General features: G+C 35.7%; 1 protein-coding gene across 2 annotated transcripts in view; it reads right to left on the minus strand.

Annotated features, from left to right (window-relative positions):
- The window catches only part of tcerg1l (transcription elongation regulator 1 like), an 81,404-nt gene extending 64,833 nt beyond the window's left edge, over positions 1–16,571 (minus strand). Inside the window, exons 1-4 of one of the 2 annotated variants that reach the window (XM_047817019.1) lie at positions 16,107–16,570; positions 13,941–14,233; positions 5,202–5,348; positions 4,783–4,954 (exon numbers count right to left, since the gene is read on the minus strand). In XM_047817019.1, coding sequence (XP_047672975.1) covers positions 4,783–4,954; positions 5,202–5,348; positions 13,941–14,204 — 583 coding nt within the window. In that variant the 5' untranslated portion in view covers positions 14,205–14,233; positions 16,107–16,570. Of the gene's footprint in view, positions 1–4,782; positions 4,955–5,201; positions 5,349–13,940; positions 14,234–16,106 lie in introns of both variants that reach the window. The other variant, XM_047817020.1, reaches the window with a different exon arrangement.
- Positions 16,572–22,778: the final 6,207 nt, after the last annotated feature.

Here is a 22,778-nt window from a genome sequence, read left to right on the forward strand (position 1 = left end):
TGTTTCTGATATTGCCTTTCTATTTGTGTTTAAAATTCCAATATTATATTGTATTGATTTTTGTATAATAGTTGGTTGTTGTAATTGTTAATTATTTTTTCTTTTTTATTTGCAGAAGGAAAGCTCTGCAATAGCACTGCAGTGTACTGCAAATTTTCCATTCTATCAAAGATTAATAACTCTACAGTCCAGTGTTGAACATACTGTATAGGCAATCCATGTACAGTGGCCCTTATTCATCAATGTTACATATTCTCAAATATGCTGGTAAAATAAACATGTGGAAATTCACTTCAGTGTACAATATATCTTTAGTGTACAATATGTCTAGTCTAAGTACATTTGAATAGACATTTAAATATAATGCTATAATAGCTTAAAAGGTGATGTGATATTTATATTTCAATTATTACAATTTGTTAAATCAATAATTACAATATATTCTATATATTAATTTAGCATGTAGTAAGCCTCTATAAGTAAAATAAGCTTCTTATGATGTTAAATACTTCTTTGCACACAAGAACATGGTAACGTTATTTTAAGAAATACAAAGAATAAGGCATTAGATAGTTGATTCACAAATCACAAATTATTTACTAGTCGTTATTCAGAAAATCATACTGCTGCATAATTGGACAGCTGTCAGGTGAAAATGAGTAATTATCACAGTATTAGTTGTGAAAGCGTAGAATGAACAACTTATTTCAATCCTTTTTATTCAAAAATTACCCAAAATATTCTATATTCAGTTTTTGGTTCTATGTAGCATCTAATTACACCAGTCACAGGTGTGTGCATGCTTGTGCCTATTGCTAAATAACAGCCATGCTGATATTCAGTATAATCACAAGCTTAGCTTGTGCAATATTGCTTAAATAACTGTAGATGAGTTGAAAACTGTAATGAAGCATTGTCCCCCCCAAAAAAAAAGGATCGTTAACAAAGTCTAAAGAGTTTAGAATTTTTCAACTTCATTAGTATTACTAAAGGTTTTTATTTCCTTATACATTCAATTAGTCAATATGAGGATCTGATCCACTTATTTTCACACCTAGGGACACATCAGTTTAGACCATCCATCTGTTGATTTTTTGCAAATTGGGAGGAAACCAGAAAACCCTGATTAAACACATACAGACATGGGGAGAATATGTACAGAAACTCCACACAGAAAGTCACCCAAGCTTAGAATCGAATCCGGAACCCTGGAGATATGAAGAAAAAAGTTTGGTATCTGTTTGTTTTACAGTATATGTATTTAGACTGTAACCCAAAGTGGATGTGGGCTAAACTGTATAGAATAAATGTAACTAAATATAAATCCTACCACTTGAGAAATCTTGAAAACAACTCAGAGGTAGAAATGCTAGCACTGTCACTATGTTATGTGAATACTTCAACCTTAGTTGCATCACTCTTGCTGACTTTTTATTTTTATTTTAGTTCATTCTGTTTCCCCAAACTTGCATGAACTAGTAGCTTATTTTAAAGGTAGTTTCTAAGGATGAATGAATGAACCTCTGGTGACTGCTTGTGCCCACAAACTAACGTTATCAGTTGATCAATCTAGAAGGAAGCAGAAATCAAGATAATAATAGAAATACAAATGCTTTTTTCCATAAAAAAATAAAATAAAATAAGTTAAAGTGATTTAAGTGACTAAGTCTTACTTCAACGCAGTTATTAAATACCTTACATCAGTCTCAGCCTCCTGACAGGTAGAGGCACCCTGGTAATCCATTGTATTAACACACATAGTCACTAATTCAAGACAAACTTCTGCAGAAAAGTCAGTTAACGCTCTCATTCACACAGCGACAGTGATTCAATAAAGGTGACAGTGTTCTAGTAAAAGACACATGTGGTCATTAAGCTAGCAGCTACCACCAAATTCCACTGAAGTGCATGTGTATGGCAGCTATTCAATCACACATGACAGTTAAAGTAGACACAGTAAACTAAAACTAAACCCTTTTTTTTTGCCATGCTACAAATTTGTTGCTTGTCGTATATAAGTCATAGAAATAAACACGTCTCACCTAACCTGAACATACACACAGTATTCATATCGTTCATGTCTCCGGTTTGATTTTACCCACACGTTGTTAGTATTCTCACTGCATTTCCCTGGATTGTTTCAAGCTCTGATCCGAGTTTCAGTTTTCTTTTGAATATGACACAAATGACAGCATACTGCAATCCAGAGAAGGCAATCAGTGGCTAACACTTTAGAGAGAGAGAGAGAGAGAGAGAGAGAGAGAGAGAGAGAGAGAGAGAGAGAGAGAGAGAGAGAGAGAGAGAGAGAGAGAGATCATTTTGACTGAAAAATGTCCTCCCTTAAAATCCTATTCCCATGTGCTGGCTACTACATAAATGATCTACAGCTCTTTCATGAAACAGTATGGACAACTCTATCTTTTGTGTTGCTTGGATTTCGAATGAATCAATATCTATGGGACTAACATATATGTCATTTAACCTTAATTACATCACATCCAATTTGTACAAACCATAAAGGAACATTTATAATTAAGTAAAAGAAAAAAGTATAAAAATGAAATAATCTTTATCTAAATTGTTATGTTATGTTATGTTATGTTATGTTATGTTATGTAACATTTTTACATGCTATTTATTTGAGATTTTGGTCATCCATCTTTAACAAGTAAAATGCAGATCAGTGAAAGTAAAGAATATCGAGTCATACGACTGTACATTGTTTCTGTGAAAAATAGTAGATGTTTTATCAAATATTGTAATAGCTTCTTTCAAGTTGCTCCATTTTACTAGTGAGTAGCGTTCGGTAAAATTATCCAGTATTGTTGGCGAATTTGGTTGGATATGTCTATTAGCTCTAATTACCTTAATCTCCAGATCCCAAGTACTTTTTCTTTTCTCTCTGGTAGAATTAATCTCCATTTCATCATATTAATAAGCTCGAGAACCACAGTACTCTTAGTAAACCGTTACATGATATTAAGGCTGCTTAGGGCTGAGCAGTAATTTGCATCTTCTGGTAAATAATCTGAGGTCATGTGGTATATTTCTCTCTTTACTGTAGTCTGTGGCACATCCCTATATCTTCTATTGGATTGTGTTCCTTATGTGTTCTTTTATGTTGATCTGTGATAATTAATGACAGATATCCATTGATCAGTAGTCACGGTGATCCTACAGTACCTATTGTGTCTGGTTGTTTATTAAGTTTGTTTTTGCCACTTTTAATAAATATAATATTGTCATGATGGAGTTTAGCAGTATCTGACTAGCCTAGATAGTTCTATATAATGGAGAGATCGATGTATAATACAAATGATATGTATTGGATTTTTTAGGGGTCGCCTTTAACCAAATGCTTATATTTTGAATTTTATTTTAGATTTACCATGTGAAAGTAAAAAAAAATAAAAATAAAAATGGTCTGCACAACACATGGAAATCACAACAGTTTAAAACCTTTTGGCCATTTGCCCTGACTCAGTTAAAGCAGAGGTTCATGGAGATGTGGAGGCATGGCTGGGGAGATTTCTTGAACCTGAGATAATTAATAACAGTACCATGTGGATATTCATTCAACTCTAACATAGCATTGATACAGTGCAGATTATTATATATGTGTCAAATAACATTGTTTGGCTCAGTAATTGTTGTCTAATGATTTTTATAAGAGGTCACTGAAGCCAATCATTATAATTCTGCCCTTGGAAGCAAATCTTTTAGTTTGTTTAATCATACTGTATTGTATATGCTTCCAGGTTCTATGTTGAAAATAAAATGTATTTTTCCCATTTCTGTTCGAAAGCCATTAGCCAGTTAGATATTCGTTGAGTGTAGAGATAACAAAATGACAGCTGCAGAATTTCTTCTACAAGAAAAGCATGCAAAATATGAGATATTTTCCCCTAACCTTAGCTTGTTATTTTAATCATTTTCAGTGCGACTGTCAGAAATGTTTTTCTTATACCAAGTAATGTTACAAATACAACAGGATTGGCTGGCGTGCAATAAATAATTAAATGGCGAATACTGAATACTAACACCACTCCTGCTTTCTGGCATCCACACCAAATGCATGAGCGAGTAACACGTACGTGTATATATTTCATTTTATAGAGCATGCAATGATTTTATTCAACATATTTCCTTATTTCCTTTTTAAATCAATTTCTGGTACACTACTTTGTGGATACACACACCACAACTTGCTTCAAATCTTTTTGCAGTAACACAAAATCCTCCAGAAAGATGATTTTTTTTTTTTTTTAATCCTCCAAGGATTAATCCTTCAGCGTCAGTCTATTAAACCTGCAATGGGATCCATCTCTGTCCAGCTACAAGGGTAAAGAGAGGAGTGCAGCCAGGTTACTGCTGCAGCAGAATGCACTATTATAGACATCGAAGCCACGCAGGTGTGGACTTATAATCCCAATCTATTTTCATCCGATGTAGGACGACCTTCATTTGACCTGTGTACAACTTTACAGCTGTGACTTCACTGCTATAATGCCTTTAAAGCAATGTGTGAAAACTATGATAGTAGACACACAAAGCCTTTTCTCCTATTAAAGTTTTTCCTTTCTTTTTTTTTAATCATCATAAAATAAAATGTTGACAGACTGATAGGTTTGCTTGCATTAAAATAGGATTCAAATCCAAGAGAATGGGGAAAAAAGCAAGCTTAAATATGAGTGGAAAGCGATAAAACCTGTGGATTAAGGCAAGTCTGACAGTGGGCCAGCAGGCCAAAAGAATAAAGGATTAGAAAATTCTTCCTCCTACCTGAAATGCGCCTGGGTGTCAGAAGCAGAGTGTGGAAATTTCTGGAGGCAGCTGTTGGCCTTGATATGCTCATCGCTACTTGGTTCGCCATTAGCACTGGCTTTTCCTGATGCTGAAAAATTCCCACTTCCTCTGGCCCAATCCAAGTCTCCAAAGCATTATTTAGATAAACCTAAAAGAGAGAGAGTAAAGTAAAATACTGAACCAAATCAAAATGCTGTCTTATACTAATAGTGTGTGCAATCAAATGTACCAAAAGTAGAATTAAATCTCGCAAGTGATGCTCAACAAAGGAAAAAATGCTTGCTGTTTTGATACTGTTTTAATTAAGCTTTATGAGTAGAAAACAGCTCCTTTACATACGTATCCAATCCGAGTTACAATTAAAGCATTTATAACACACACTGCAGTGTTTTTACCTTGTAGTCGGGTCTGCGTTTTTCCAGCCAGGACTTGCCATAATGTGGCTGAAGTACAGTGCGATACACAACAGGGAACACAGGAACCAGATCAACACCCGCAGAATGCTGAAATCCCAGCATGGGAGGCCTAGATGTTAGCTCCCACTGAAAGACAGAGAGGGGACATTGAAGGACATATGTATTTTAAGTCATAGAATTTTACTTTCAATCCTTGCACAATTCCAGGCTAAGAACCTATGAGATGAATGTGTAAATATGCAAAAATGTCCTGGTGCAAACAGAACAGTCATCTGTTTATCAATGTCATACAGTAACAGCAGAAGAATTACTGGTTTTGCTAGCACTCTCCAGGAAAATTTGCATAAATTAATATATAAAATAAAAACTGATGTTTTTTGACATGAGAACAAGGTATAATTTTGTGTTAAAATGGTAACACTCTATGTTAAGACATATTAGCATACTAGCATATTAGTGGTTAATTATGGCTTTGGTCTTTATTCAGTAAAGTGCAAATTAGACACTTATACTGTACGCACATGGCCTATTCATTATGCATTTGCAGTATATTTGTACTTGGAATATATTAATATATAAGTATTAGTAATTAGCTATCTGAAAACAACCAACAATTTATTGACTAGTTGTATTAATGCAGAAAACAATTTGTTTAAACTCTGTTATTCAATGGACTGAGGACATTTATTTTATGCCTTTTACACTCTAACTACTTATCATTAAGAGTGTGGAATATACTTAAGTCATTGTACTCTATTACAATAAAAGAAAATTGACATTTTATCACTGAAAGTTTTTTAAAGCTTTTTCACTCTGTGGTAAGCATCATCTTCATCACATTAATCAATTAGCTTGAGAACCTCACAAGCTTCTTATGTACTCTTAGTAAACTTTAACCTGATATTTGTGCTACTGTGGCTTAGCTGTGGTTTAACGTTAAGTTAGACCTTCAAAGTTACATATCATGAAGGTCTCTTCTCCAATGACAATATTCTGTAATTGAATATTCTTAGGTTAGCATCCAAGACTGTAAGCAAGACTTATATGTGTGTATATGTGTGTGTTTTAAGTCACATGAATGCAGTGTGGAACTCAGGTGTGGTGGAGTTATCAAATCCTTGTATAAAATGAGGCATGTCCTTTACCGCCATAGAAGCCATAATCTTGATATGACTTCAAAACATTTTTAATTTATATATAAAACCGGTCATATTTAACTAAGCTATTTTGTTAGCTAACATTATGTAAGACTAGTGTCAATTATAGAATAAGCCTTTATTTTGTATTTCATATACATCTCTGCACAGTGAAATTCCTTCTTCGCATATCCCATCTCTGTAGATTAGGATCAAAGCTCAGGGTCAGCCGTAATACAGCTCCCCTGGAGCAGTGTGGGTTAAGGGCCTTGCTCAAGGGCCCATCCCTAGTAAAAATAGCTAATAGAAAAAGATAAGAAGCAAATCTAGTATGAGTGACATGTTAAACTCTAAACTACTTATAGACTTATAGGAATTCATTAGTCATTCATTAGTTCATAAAAATAAGCTGACTGCTTTTGACTGTACTGAATGAAGCATAGGAGTGTAGATAATCCCAAAAGAGTGCTCAATAAACTAAAAAACGGTTTTAAGCTGATTGGTGCCTATTCTTGTAAAGAGTGACAAAAAATTACAGACTCTATGACTCTATGAAGGACACAAAAGACCTCTGGAAAACTACTTCAGAAATGAAGGGTTTTAAGTTAAAAAGAACTGCTCCATAACTGTCATTAGATGATGATCACTGATGCATTTTGGGCTTGTAATGAGTTTTTAAAATCATTTCCTTGCACCAATATATTGGAGAGAATATTAATATGATTGGGTTTAGGCTGAATTTGCAAGGCAGATATGAAAGGGAGTTATTTATTCCAAGGACATTTTCAGCCAGGCAATAGCATTATGATTTAAAAACTTCCAGTTATAAAAGAGAAATACAGTAAAACTTGTATATAGAATTGTCAATATCAAGGACAAAGTCACATATAAATAAATAAATATGAGTTGCACAATCGTACTGCAGTGAAGGTGTAATGAATTTTAATTGTAGCACAATCTACAGGTAAGACTTTTGTGTGTGTGTGTGTGTGTGTGTGTGTGTGTGTGTGTGTGTGTGTGTGTGTGTGTGTGTGTGTGTGTGTGTGTGTGTGTGTCTGTGTGTGTCTGTGTGTGTGTGTGTGTGTCTGTGTGTGTGTGTGTGCACTGAAGTATAATTATGCCACATGCTATGTGTTCTAGGCTTGTGTGCAGTTTGATTTGTTCTCCATCAAATAAGATTTCAAGCGAAAGTTTTGAACTAGACTTTTCAATATAAAATTGATAAAGTTGTACTGTATATTCCATTATACACATTTTGGGAACAACTCTTGAATACTAATATTCGTATAATTATCATATTTATTGCTGTAACCAAATCAATAACAGGTTTTACACGCAGGACGATGGTAATAGATTTCCTCACCATATTTTACCCCAGATTTCCTCACAACAGAAAATCGGATCAATAATAAATGGATAAAACCTGTGGAACGAATTCGTAAAAGAACAAAATTGCCTGTATGGTTAAAAATGTGGATGTAATAAGCTTAAGATGAGTTTGGGACTGATATATATACACACACACAATCAGAGTGTATTTTCTCTCAGTGTGTTTTTAGTTTGACACTGTGTTCTATTATAATAGTATGATCAGTCTCATGGTTACCTGTGATTTGCCTTGCAGCTGGAACTAGAATCAGAGCTTCTGTTTTAGAAAATAAAGCAATACCTTCTGGTCAAATAGCTGTGTTATAATACATTTAATATCTTTCATTGCATTCATTCAATTTCATTGCAAAATTTAAAACCTTTTTCTCTTCAAAAACAATTTTCAACACACAGGTTCTGGGTCATAGTGACACAAAGTAATAGGGAATGTCACATGTACCAAATTTATGGCTTTCCTAACTGTGGGAGGCTCCGTTCTATTCAGTGACTTAACAAAAGCATGAATAAGCTGGCTAAAAGCTGAAGTCTGACATTCAAGTTATGGTGAATATTCTTTATAAGGCAGGTACTATGGGTTCAAAAGATCAATTTCATAAAGAAAAATTAAATGGCACATGAATGTCAAAGCCCATTTATTTATATAAAACTCCCTTTCACAAACTTTTATATGTGCATAATAAAAATGCTCCATTCTCTTTGTTTGAGCTTCCCAGCTCAGACTTAAGAGATATGAAACTTTCAGTTGAACCGGTAGCTTCATACTCTATGAATGTGTGTTATCTACAGAATGTCAATTATATTCCGGTAATGTGCCTGGAGTGTGGTGGAGGCATAAAGACAATCCTTAATGCTCAAGAGTGGAGTCACATCTTTGCATTACTGCCGATCTATTTCCACAGCGCTCATTATTAACCACACTCAGCTGTGGGAAGTACCACTTTGTGACACACTCTCTCTCTGGCTGAGTCATTTCCTCACTATGGTGCAAGTCAATGAGAAGCCCAGTGCTCTTTGTAACCCAGTGGAAAGTTGGTGTTAAAATTTCCTTTACTTTACATGTCGCCAATCTGAGACAATATAAACCCATTTCCTTGTACATTACGTAGTCTCAATTGTTATAAAACTCTTTGCACAGAGATTTAATTTTCAAAGATGTAATGGCATTCTGCATTCATGAGTGGGAGGTGGTATGCATTAAGCAATCATAAATAAGTACCTCTAGAGGTTACAAGTAAGAGTTTCGTGAAGACTAACAGCTTTACGCTCTTTCTACAGTCATCATCCTATCGACCGAGCTAACCTCATTTATAATACTCAACATAATGGCCCGTATGCTAATACTGGCCTGAAGGTCAACCCATTATCGGGAGTGGCACTGGACCTACTCACAAAGAATAGGCAAGACTATGAAACATGACAGGCAAAATATGAACTGTAATGAGGTTTAATGTGGAGTTTAACAAAGGCCCCTCTTGACCAATGATCTTTGAATAGTAAAAATCAGAAATACTACTGATCAAGCACTTGTGTCTATCGTGAGTTCTTTGGCATTCACTCTGAGACATTGCACCAAAAAAGCTGTTACAAATACAGAACAAAATCCACAGTGGATGATACATGAACTCTCTCAGTCCCCAATCTAACACTATCAAAGGAGTAATATAGCACTGTTGGCATTAAATCAACTCTACCAGAGGTCAGGGGCAGCACAGTGGCACAGCATTCAGCATTGCCACCTCACAATGCCAGGGTTTCTGCTTCAATCCTAATTTCAGGTTACTGCCCATTGGGAGTTTCTGTGCATGTTCTATTCGTGTCAGCATGAGTTCCTTACTCCCTCACCACTTTCCTCCCACCTTCCCAAATGATGAAGGTTAGAGAACTGGCTATGCTAAATTGCCCCTATGTGTGAATGAGTGTGAACGTGCATGTGCATGATTCCCTGTAATGGACTGGCATCTCATCCTGCATATACTGCCACCTTACAGTACATTCATTGTTCCCAGGAGAATGAGCTCTGTATCCATTGTGACCCTGACTATGATAAAGCTCTTACTGGAAACTAATGAATGCGGTAAATGTTTATTCTGCGTAAGGCAATTCAACACAAAGGGATATTATCTCAGTACAGTATATTTTTCTACTTAATCATAAGTGTCTGGTCATGTCTCTGTTTTATTTCAATTTAAATGCATTTTTGGTTGTGCAAGTAACTGAATAAAAATATACATAGTAAATATCACCTTTCAATCCTGGCTCAATTATTATTATTTATGTACCCAACCATAATATTTTCTAGCAACTGTACTGGTACTAATCACAAAAATATAGAAAAAGAAGCCTTTATTTTTGTCACATATATATTTCTGTACAACTTTGGAAGTTGGGGTAAGAGCACAAAGTCAGCCATGATACAGCACCCCTAGGGTTAAGGGTTTTGCTCAAGAGCTTAACAGTGGCAGTGTTTGTTCAGCATGTTTTTTCACATTGCTTTTTGTGTATCTGACTTTTCTCTCACACCCATATAACATTAAAAAGCTTCCATCTGCACGAGTTTTTTTCTTTTCTTTTCTTTTCTTTCCGTTTGTTTTCCCATGGGCATTCTTGATGGACACCCCTCTCATCTTAACCAGATGTCCAATAATTATTTTTGGCAAGATTTCTAGAAACAACAAATATAAATAATTGTTTCTAGTATATAAATAAATAAATATTGCACTACCAATTCATATCTTTATTTCTGTTTAAAAGACATCTGTTCATTCAGAAAAAAATTGTTTGTTTGTATTTTTATATACAAATTAAAACAAACACTGATGATGATGTGTCATCTGACTTCACTAGCAGAATGGCATAAGAAAAAGTACCACACATTAACCACACCCATGGTCTTAACTTATCATCCATAACTTCTCTTTTTGATTTTTGTGTTAATAATAATACTATTACTAATATAAATACTACTACTACTACTACTACTACTACTACTACTACTACTACTACTACTACTAATAATAATAATAATAATAACAATTATTATTATTATTTTTGTTGTTGTTATTTATTTATTTATTTATTTATTTATTTATTTATTTATTTATTATTAGCAGTAGTTGTAGCAGTAATAATAATAATAATAATAATAACAATAATAATAATAATAATAATAATAATAATAATAATAATAATAATAATAATAATAATAATAATAATAATTGTAATAAATATTAAATATTAATTATTATTATTATTATTATTATTGTTTTTATTATTATTATTGAAATTGTTAGATAGAAATTATTGCTATGTGAATGTGCACATAAGTAAAAATTTGTGAAAAAAAAGTGAAGGTGAATTAGTTTGTGTTGTTTAAGTACTTTGGCAATAACCTTTATTTTATGCTATTATCTAAATCAAAAGTTTAATAATGCACAAATATTACTAACTTTGGAAAAAGCAAATGTGCAAGCTATGTGCTTGGCCAAATCCTTATTTCTGCATAAAAGAACCAAAAGTCTGGTAATCAAATGTTGTACCTATTCCTAAATACTACAGTACATAATGTATATAGAAATCTGCATTCCCAAATGAAACAGTTTGTAATAAATCAAAAAATAGTAATAAAAGCAAATTACAATTGGGGTACATCAAATCACTGAGCTCCAACAAAACAGCCTATACAGACACTACTGACAATTTTGAAATCCAAAATATAGTTTAACATTTAACTCCTAATTTGCAGTAGTAGTAGTAGCTGTGTTCTCATTGATATGCCAGCCATTTAGCAAAATTTAAAACAGAGTTCCCCCTGTGTCTACTTCTGCAGGGGTACTGCAGACTGTATCGGGCTATTAATAATAGACATTTTATTTTCCTGTTGTTTCCCATTGTGAGCACACTACTCCCCATAAAAATGTTAAATATATTAAGTCATACAGTAGCTGCTAAATTTTATTAGTACTGCAAGACCAATGTGTAGTAGTTTTGAATATAAAGCGTTGGAATATAATTGTGGTTTTATTTTGGTGTTCGCAACCAGTCCCTGACATACACAACATTCGTAGCTGCCTAAGGCACCATTTGGAGCCAGGTGTCATTTTGCCAGTTTGGAGAGCCTTCAAAAGTATATTGAGCTACATGCAAGCAATGCCTGAGCCAATTGTACCACTGCTGTCGTCTTTCACAGCTCCCAAAAAGCAGATTACTGATAGATTAAGAGCTGTTACAAAGAAGATTGTAAAGTGGAACCAATGCACAAGTATTGCTCTGTTTTGCCAGCTCAAAGCTCAGAGATGCACTTGAAGTGGTGATGTGTAAACAGGACAAAATCTGATGTCCATCGGTGCATCCAGTGAAATGCTATTTAGCTGCAAAGAGAAGTAGAAGGCAGATGTTGCTTCATGAGAAATTTGTCAAGACAGTAAAGTTAACACTAAAACTGTTCTCATAGTCCTGAAAACTTGTTACAACACTTTTTTTTTCCGCAAGTGCAAATGCATGACGCTCGCCTTGGGCACCAAATGTACTAGGACTGGCAGTGTATCATATTCATTAAGTTTTTCCTGCTAGAAATGGAAAGTCTTTTTTTTTTTTTTTTTTTTACATAAATATTTTAATGTGAAAAGACTTTGTTTTGAGGTGGAATGAGGTTGGCACCAGAAAGGTGTGAATTTCTGATATGCCAATAGATCAGACCTCATGTATATTCAGCAAGGATTGGCTATTAACCTTTCCTTTGTCTCTTTATGTTGGAAAGGAGTAAGTTTCCTAAAAAAATTTTTTTCCAAAAATAATTTTCAATTGGAATGCTAAACATTTGGTTTAATCCACTTTAGACAATCCACTTTAGACCTTCAAAAAATGGTTAAATAAAGTACTATAGAGTGTTAAACATCAAATATATCAATGGTTTAAGGTTACTGATGTTTTGGAGATAATCTAAGAACACTACAAATTGGCTTCTGCCTTTAGCTCAGAGTTAGGGCTTTGGGACAGATATTATTTAGTTTATTTACTATAATATGTAGTAAATTACAGCCATGGAAATCACAATCCCCATTTTCAAATGGATTATATTAGATTTCATACAGCTATTAGCATATCTGAGTAAATAAAACAGGTAAATTCAAACATCATAAACTCAGCAATATCTGGTTCCAACTTGGAGGAAATTTGTTCCTTTGTGGAATGACCGAATAGAAAGTGATAACAATAAAGCTCTATAGCCAAAGGTTTTTGGACACCTTATCATCATATCCAAATGTAGACCTTCCCTAAATTGTTGACAGAAGCGCGTAATCATCTAGAATGCTTTTGTGTGCTTCAACATCAAGACTGTCCCAAACCTGTTCCAGCAATGTCCCTGTGCACAAAGCCAGGTCCATAAAGGCATGGGTTGCCAATGTTGGAGTGGAAGCTCTTGAGTAACATGCACAAAGTCTGGAGTTTAACCCCACTGAACAACTTTGAGATGATTAGGAACTCATGTTCAGACCTTCTCAACCAACTCATCCTCACTAATGCAATTGGGTCAATCGGCAAAGATCCCCACATACTGGTGTGCACATACAACACATTTGGGCATATAGTGTATTTAAGGGGTGCATAACATTTATTCATTTTATAGTTAAAGCTTTCTCAGGGTAAAATTTCTAAAATAGTTCACAAGAAGTCAGTTCATACACCTGAGATGTTGTTAACAGATACATGAGTATCATTAGTTGAGAATCAATTGGCTGTTTCATGAGAGCTTATAGAAGGTTAGTAGGATATCTAACTTGGACTTCAATAAAGTGTTACCAAACATTTTGACATATTTACATACCCAAAAGAAAGAATTTTAATTAAATACAAATTCCTTCGAATTGGAATCCATGGACATTCACTTGTAGTCCTTGGAAGTTGTAATGTTTTATAGCAATATTATTAGGACCTGCTTACTGCTCTGAAATGAGTATATAAATAATAATAAAAAACATATGGGAAAAAAGAACTGTGGACAGTTGGAAATATAAGCAATGTCACAATCAATGCTTTAGTGTATCCTTCAGACAAAGGAGTATAAGGGTTAACTTATGGTACTGAAGATTTTGCTGTTTAATGTCTTTGTAAATCACAGCTTGAGTCTAACAAAAGCTGAACATGTGTAAATATTGTCTTGCAAGCATGCAGTGGGAAAAATATGGCTTGCTACCTGAACGTTTGGCACTGGAAGTGGGCTGATGAGTGGTGGTAAGAATGGATCACAAGAGAGTTGCCAGCTTGTGACAGCACGCAGAGGAGGAGGAGGAGGAGGAGGAGGAGGAGGAGGTCTGGCGGAGGTAAGGAGGGTTGCATGAGGAGTGGAGCTCAGAGTACACAGTCCTGCAGCACTTGGCATCGTCCACACCCAGGGAGGAGGCTCCGTGCTCAGCGGCCACACACGTGGCTGAGCCTTCACGCGCCGAACGGGCATCATCCCTGCATCCTACAGCAGAACTTTATGTGCTGGAACACAGGAAAAAAGAGAGGAAAAGTGACTAATTGCAATAATAATGCATATTATGCTTTTCTGTGCAATATTGTGAAAATGCTGTAATTTCTGTACAGTTACTGTATGTCTTTGTAACGTTTACTGCATGTTTATCCAAACAACACTGCATTATTTAAACAGAGATTAATACATTTCTTGAGCTAGCATATTATCTACACTGTAAGCAATTGGGCTTCAGGGAGTAACCTTAAAAGGTTATATGTAGTTGTCTGCAGAAATAATTCCAGATAAAATGTCTTTAGAAATAAAAGCCAAAAGATTTTTTTAACAAGATCTTTTTAATAAAGGAGCTGAATTATTAAATTGCACAAAAGTGAAGCAAATGCCAAGTCTGCCTAGAGATATGTCATAGTAGAACCTACTTTTTATTTCTTAAGCTGCTAAGTCACCTATTAATCACCTACCACCTGTTTGTCTGGTCGGGTCGAGTCGATTTATTGGGTTTGTTTGCTATTCGGGTTGGTTGCAAAATACACACAAATAAACCAAAAGGTTGAGGCATGTGCATGAGTACAGTATGTACTGGTGCTAAATTAGCAATGAATGATTTTGAAACATTTGTTTTACTCTTTCCATCACTTATTTATTGTTTTCTTTTCTTACTTTTCTTATCTTATTTCTGCAACAGATGGGCACTTTCAATTGCTCAGCTGGGTTTAGCAGTTCACATCTAAAAAGAAAGCATTGCATTTCTATCCTGCAGCTGAGTTGATTCAAATTTCTTTCTTACTGTAAAGGCTCAAATTTCTTTCTTACTGTAATCAAACTGCCCTGGAGTCTACTTAGATGCAAATCTAGCCCACCTCACTGAGACAGGAGCTTTAGTCTACAATGGGTGTGATTACTGTGTTCACATCTGCTGAAAAAAAAAAACAGTGCTGAAAACATAAACACATGACGGTTTGAATGAAATGAACTACAGTAAATGCTGCACATGGAGGCAGCCTTCCAGAACCTTTATGATGGAAGACTTATTATGTGAACTATAATTCGTTTTGTCCCTCTGGATGAATCCTAAAAGGCTCTACGTGGGAAATGATCACAAAATTTGCTTATTAAAGAGGGGTTTGAGAGGAATGATTCCTTTAAGGAGCCCATTTCTAAGAACAAAATGATAATTTGGTTGGTCTTGCCACCAGGGAATAAATAATGTTTTAAGGAACCATGAGCAAAAAAGGTCTTAATTGAAAATTAAAACCTTTTCTAGCATAAATTCTAAGAGCTGAGTGGAGTCCACACTTGCTCCATTTTGGGTTCTTAGACTCAATTAAGATCCTTAGGAATGCAAATCTTCCCTGACATATGAGATATTAGATCACTGATGAATTCTGAATGTTGTAGTCATGATCTCCCCTGACCATTTTTTTTTTCTATTCTACACACCAGAAGGTTTTAGTCAGTGCTAGCTCTCATCCTAGTTACTGACTCTGTAGTAAAATATTTATCCACAATATAACTTCAATAGCTGAGTTCCCAGTTATGGATGGAATTGTTCATTAGTGTAAATAAAGAGTGTATATAATATAATTCTATAGGCAAAACCAATCACATTCATTCAGGTGTCCAAATGCAAAAATCAGCCGTTTTGTTGGTACACATGTGCTACCTAATATGTTACCAGATATGATTATAACTCTACTTTTTCAACATGCACACACTAAGAAAACTAGGGCTCGTCTGAGCAAACAACGTTCTGATGAATGCAAGTTTACTGGAACGCATTGCTTTATGGGTGCAGATTATTAATTAATGTACTGCGCACCATTATTGCGTTCCAGATGTTGTTCCCATATACGAATGCTATACGGTTAGGATTTTCAAACTCACCTGTGAAGAGATGTGTAAATTCCCTTATAGAGAGATGCACTTTCTTACACCTTCATTCCTTCACTCACTAGTCACGCACATATTGGATAAAGAAAGACACTCAGCACCCCCCAAAAAAACGCTTATAGTATCCAGTGCCAGATGTTTAAAAGTGGCCGGAATGAGAAGCGACCGCGCAGCGTCCACGGACAGAGCGCGCGATCAAGACCCACGGAGTCAGTCCGGTATCAGTCCGCACAATAAAAGAAGCTCGGCGGGACTGTGGCGGAAAATATGCTGCCTGTCACTCTGTCTCTCACTCAAGAAAAGCCTACGCTCCTATAAGGGACCATCGCTCATATAAAAACATAATACATTTTGCTCAGAATATAATCCGGGTTGTGGGAACTTTGCGCGTGGCGCCCTGCGAGTGTGCACGGATTCCTTATGACGCGAATCAAAGTCTCTCTCTCTCTCTCTCTCTCTCTCTCTCTCTCTCTCTCTCTCTCTCTCTCTCCCTCTCTCTCTCTCACGCACTCTCTCGTTCGCTCTGTGTGTGTGTGTGTGTGTGTGTGTGTGTGTGTGTGTGTGTGTGTGTGTGTGTGTGTGTGTGTAAAAGAAAGAGAGAGAGAGAGAGAGAGAGAGAGAGAGAGAGAGAGAGAGAGAGAGAGAGAGAGAGAGATGCCGCGTGCCAGCGCACAACGCACCCAAATGGGACGTGGATGAAAACAATCCTACACGCTGTATATCTGCTTTGACATTTACAAACCCACAGATAATTGTGCTTGCATACTTCATATGTGCAATTGATTGTTCTTAGTTTTCTCTCTAACACGATGTACCTTAATCCAGAATACACAGACAACTTCCTCTTCTGTCATTTCTAACCTGTCATTTTGACATACTGCCCAAAAAAATCTAGTCTATATTTATATACTTCTGATATGCATCTATTGCATTCCACCAGGGGGCAGACCATGTTTTGTCTGTTTTTGCAGCTCACTTTAGCCTACATAAAACTGCATGATAGATAGATAGATAGATAGATAGATAGATAGATAGATAGATAGATAGATAGATAGATAGATAGATAGATAGATAGATAGATAGATAGATAGATAGATAGATAGATAGATAGATAGATAGATAGATAGATAGATAGATAGATAGATAGATAGATAGATGAGGTTCATTTTACTTAAAAGAAAAAATTTAAATAAGAATTACAAATGAAGAATTGCTAGTGAAACATTGGAAAGTGAAATGCTGGCACTGACAGCAAGTGGTGTGAAGTTAATTGTGTCTCTGACAGTTCCTCAGCCAAATCACTCAAGTTTAATTTATGTTAATATCAACTGGAGGTACTGCTAAATACTCAGGTAGCATCATTTTAAACATAGCGACCCTGACCAAGCAGTTAGCAAGGATGAGTCAGTGAACCTTAATATTATGCCCAGCAAATAATGTTTAGATTAATGAACATGAGCTTTCATTGTCTCATGAGCTGCATATCTAATTGCTCACTTACACCCAAGAGCTGCAAGCACTTTCCAGATCTCATACAACTTGCTATTAGACTGAAACATTCACGTAACTGCCAACAGACTGCTCTTAAAAATAACATGTTCCTTACATTAGTACATGCACAGTTGTTCACTTCATGCCACTTTATATTTATTTATATAACCAATGCTGTTTGCAATCATTCTCATACATGTGCTGAAATATAATTACTTGCACTGCAATACATTGTTTTATATATTATAACTTGAACCTCATACCTGACTGTTCTCCCACAAGTAAAAATAAACTGGTTCAGACAGATTTCTGAAAAGAATTATAAAAAGACTATATCTGTACAGAACAGAAATTGTCCAAACAATGTATTCATATTCAGTAAATTTCACAGACTGGTTTAATGAATTCTTTGCACAGTATGAGCTCAATCCAAGGACAATCTGGGGAACACTTATACCTTCAAACTTGCACAAATTACACCATTAGACTGTCTGATGATATTATCACATGCTTTTCATCACATTCATTGCATGCCATTTATCAATTATTGCCTTCAAGTAAAACTGATATCTGTACTGTAAATGAAAACTCCAGTTAAACATTGTCACTATCAATGAATTGACCTGAAATTGTTTGGAAGACATAGACGCTGGCGAGCATATTGCAAATTTAGCTAAATGGTTAAAATGGACTTCATGCATAGAATGAAGTATATCTGATTAATTAGAATAATTGAAATAATATAGAATGAATTCTTTAGAATGAATCATTCCATGCATGAATCATTACAGTAGTTTTTTCACTGTGTATACAGATCTCCAGGAACAGCTTTTGTGACCCGTGAGCCGTAGAGATTTACATTTACATTTACAGCATTTGGCAGACGCCCTTATCCAGAGCGACGTACATAAGTGCTTAAATCTCTGGCATTGAATACATTAATGCTGGATCACTATGTTACATACTAAGATACAGTGAGTTTGAAACATTTGTTCAAAGTTACAATGAAAAAGTGTCAAAGGTTGTGTTTTTTTTTTGTTTTGTTTTGTTTTTAAATGCAAAAGATAAGGAAAGAAGTGCTAGTTGAAGTGTTTCCTGAATAAGTAGGTCTTCAGCCGTCGCATGAAGATAGCCAGTGACTCAGCTGTTCGGACCTCTAGGGGACGTTCTTTCCACCACCTTGGTGCCAGAACAGAGAGGAGTCTTGTAGTATACTTGCCTCTTACCCTGAGAGATGGTGGAACCAGTCGAGCAGTGCTGGTAGATCGGAGGGTGCGAGGTGCAGTGCGAGGAGTGATAAGGGCTTTGAGGTAAGAGGGAACTGGTCCATTTTTGCCTTTGTAGGCCAGCATCAGTGTTTTGAATCTGACGCGTGCAGCTACCAGAAGCCAGTGGAGGGATCGCAGCAGCGGGGTGGTATGCGAGAACTTTGGCAGGTTGAAAACAAGCCGGGAAGCTGCATTTTGGATCATTTACAACAGACGTTATAACCCAGATGTGTTGGAAACCAATATAACCATAATTAAGATTAAATTCAATTACATTTTTATTAAGTTAAGTTTTATTTTTATAGCACTTTTAACTATGGACATTGTCTCAAAGCATTTTTCCAGAACAAAAGAAACATATTTAAAAAAGTTTAATATTTCAAAAAATGATTAATATTATACAAAAGTTCAGGATTAATTGTTAGGCTTATATTTAAATGTGTTTGCATTTATCCCAATGAACAAACCTGAGGTGACTGAGGTAACTGAGGTTAGGAAAAACTCCCTTAGACAGAAGAGGAAGAAACCTTGAGAGGAACCAGACTGAAAAGGGAACCCATCCTCATTTGGCTGGCACCGGAGGGTATAATAATAAACTGTTATAAACAAAGGAGCGTGTTATTATATATAATGTCCTTTCTACAGTCTTATAACCTCTTCCCTGGCAAACCCTCATTTTCATGATTTCATGATTTCAGTCTGATGATTGTGCATTGTTTAGGAGGTTTATGTCCTCAAAGACCACATGTAGTTGCCATCTTCTCTTAGAATGCTTGGAATCTTTATGAAATCTTTATTAGCAAAATCCAACTGGAGCTGGTACATCTCTAGATGCCTCAGGATCCTCAGAGGGTTGGCCGCTTCTCACTGATGTTCTGAAATCTTCATGAAGCAGAACACAGCTGGAGCTGGCACAATCTATGGATGCCTCGGGATGGATAGAAAAAGAAAGCAAGTGGAGAGGAATTAGTGTAGCTGATGTTTATAATACAGTATTAACCAGAACTAGATGACAATGTGCATTTCATCAGATCTAATAATCAAATCGAGGAAGCCAGATTACAAAAAGATCTCCACCAAGCTTGCTCTAAAGATAAAGCATCTCTGCTGTAAGGAATGGAAATCACCTAGGTCTAAGCATCTATTGCATCTACCACTCACACTGCTACATACTGCTTAGGAATATATGGGTTACACACCAACCTCTACAGACATTTGCAGTTGCTCAGTTTGACTGACATGTTATGATTGAACCCCAGTCACAAGAAGTTGTGAGACTGCAACAACAGTCACAATCTATTTTTTTTTAATTTTGGTTGTAATAATAATTTATTTTATCTGAATGGGTAGAACCTGCTTAAAGCATTTTCAGTCTTTCATTCCATATTGTTTATAGTTTGGCCATTGACCTACATTGGCGAATGAAATGATCTCATTTCTCTCTGCTCAATTCCACACTTAAGCTGCTTCTGAATCAATTTGTTGAACTCCAGATGGTTGGAATGTCTTGGAGTGTGTGTGTGTGTGTGTGTGTGTGTGTGTGTGTGTGTGTGTGTGTGTGTGTGTGTGTGTGTGTGTGTGTGTGTGTGTGTGTGTGTGTGTGTGTGTGTGTGTGTGTTTGTGTGTGTGTGTGTGTGTGTGTGTGTGTGTGTGTGTGTGTGTGTTTGTGTGTGTGTGTGTGTGTGTGTTTGTGTGTGTGTGTGTGTGTGTGTGTGTGTGTGTGTTATTTCTGTACACCATGGGGGATGCATAAACTATTTGACTAATAAACTCAGTAGTTACTGTAGGGAGCTGTCGGCTAGGTTAAGTGGTGAAAATAACACCAAGGCACCAGTAAAAAAAGTTAAATCTGCTTTGTTACTTTGAATATTTCAGACAACATGAAGGCAATTCTACATTCAAGTGCACATTGTGAGTGCACTGGGACTTTTTTTTTCTTTTGCTTTAATGGAATGTGCAAGCGTGTGTGTTTCCCACCCAACCCTGAAGCAATTCCTCCTGCAGGACTTTTTGATTAACAAAAGAAAAAGAATTACATAAAACTTTTGCACTAGGGCAAAGTTAAATTATTTGTGACCATTGCTGAGCACAATTTTTGTCAAGAATTGCATGTCACTATCCAATCTCACTCATCTAGTTTAGTCCCACATGCCAGCTCACAGCCAATACAGATTCATTTACCGATGCTGTTGAGGTCGGAGTTAACCAGAATGGTACCACCCAGGTCATTATCAGCCTGGAATAACCTATTAGCTGCTGAAATTCACCTACATTAAGTATATTTTATTTGGTGCATCTTTATATAATCTAATACCATGCACATTTTAAAGTCATAATAATAATAATAAGGCGTTTCGAATAATTTTGCCATGAACTTTGACTGTAACTAAAGATTACAGTCAGTTACTTTTTTTTCTGGCCAGCAAGCAATTTATACTTGCAAACCAAAGTCTATACTGTCCATAATTTCTCTATCTGCCCTGATCTAATAATCAGATATTGCTGCAATATCTTGTCTGATTGACAGGACCAGATTCAAGAAGAGCTCACTAGAGAAATTAACAGGACTTTTCTATAGCTATCTCATCTTATTGTAAACCGCTGCTTACTCAACATGTCCAATTAGCACAAAATAAAATGCCAAGTGTATAGCCTTCTCACCACATAGGTTTTATGTATTACAAAAATGCTGACCCGGTCAGTTCGATATATAAAGGGTGTTTTTTTTTTAAAGCAAAGTAAATTGCTTTATTTTTCTCTTCTGCTCTATTGTTTGTTTACCTCAGTGAATCTTCTTAGAAATTATGCTGGTCATGTTGAAGTTACCTCACAATGGACCGCCCTGGAGAGATCACGTCTGTGAAATTAATTTTTTTAGCCTTTATCTGAACCCAGTTGTCAGTATGCAGAGTATAACAGGAGTGAGCACACAGATTTTTTAATATGATGATCTATTGCTTTAGGCTTTTAGTTGCATATGCAAACTCCTTGAATGTTTATGTGGATGAAAGGAGCCATAAAAGATTTTTAAATCAGTACAACGTTTTGAAATATTGTTGATAGTTCTCCTCAAATTCAGCCATCTGTCAATAAAATATTTATGTAGAGGACAATTCTAGTCTCAGTCGAGCTTCAGTAAAATGGCGAATTAAACAAATGATACAAATCTTTCTGTCCTGAAAATAGAGCACTACTGTCAGCGTTGTACACAAGTAAAAACTGCATTCAATTTTGCTGTAGCAAATGTAATTATTAACGATAAGTTGCAAAATTGGACTGATACATCATGAGCTACTACACAGGATTCTGAAGTCCTTAAATTGAGAGCCACCAATAATAGACATTGCTGCTGTAACCATGGAAACAGTAATCTCAACACTTATTATTTCTAGCGCTCTCTTTCTTGTATATGATGCCCTTGTTAGGAATAAAGAATAGAGTGTATGCAGCAGGGGATTAGCCATGTAATAAAACAAAGTGTATCTGAAGGAAACATTATTGGTTCTGTATTAGTTGTGGGTTGTGTGAAGTTTTTGCTGACTAAATGATATAGACTAGCAAATGAACTACTGTTAGATAACTTATATTAGGTGTATTATTTCAGTGTATAAACACTTCAGAGTGAAATCCTTTAAAGGAACTGCATTGCATTAGTGTTTCCCAGTTGATGAATCAATGTTTGTATCCAACATATATCAATTTATATTTACTGGATATGTTTGCATTTCTAAGAATAACAAAATTAGAATGATCTAAAACACTCTTTCCACCTATTTTCTCCCTGTGCTTCAGGGGTTTCCTCTGGGTACTTTAGTTTCCTCTCCCAGTCTAAAGACATGCCTTGTAGGCTAAAAGGCATCACAAAATTGTCCATGTCCAGTGTGTCCTCTGCATTGAGTGGCACTGG

The sequence above is a fragment of the Tachysurus fulvidraco genome, chromosome 8 (assembly GCF_022655615.1).
Source record: "Tachysurus fulvidraco isolate hzauxx_2018 chromosome 8, HZAU_PFXX_2.0, whole genome shotgun sequence".
Lineage (NCBI taxonomy): Eukaryota > Metazoa > Chordata > Actinopteri > Siluriformes > Bagridae > Tachysurus > Tachysurus fulvidraco.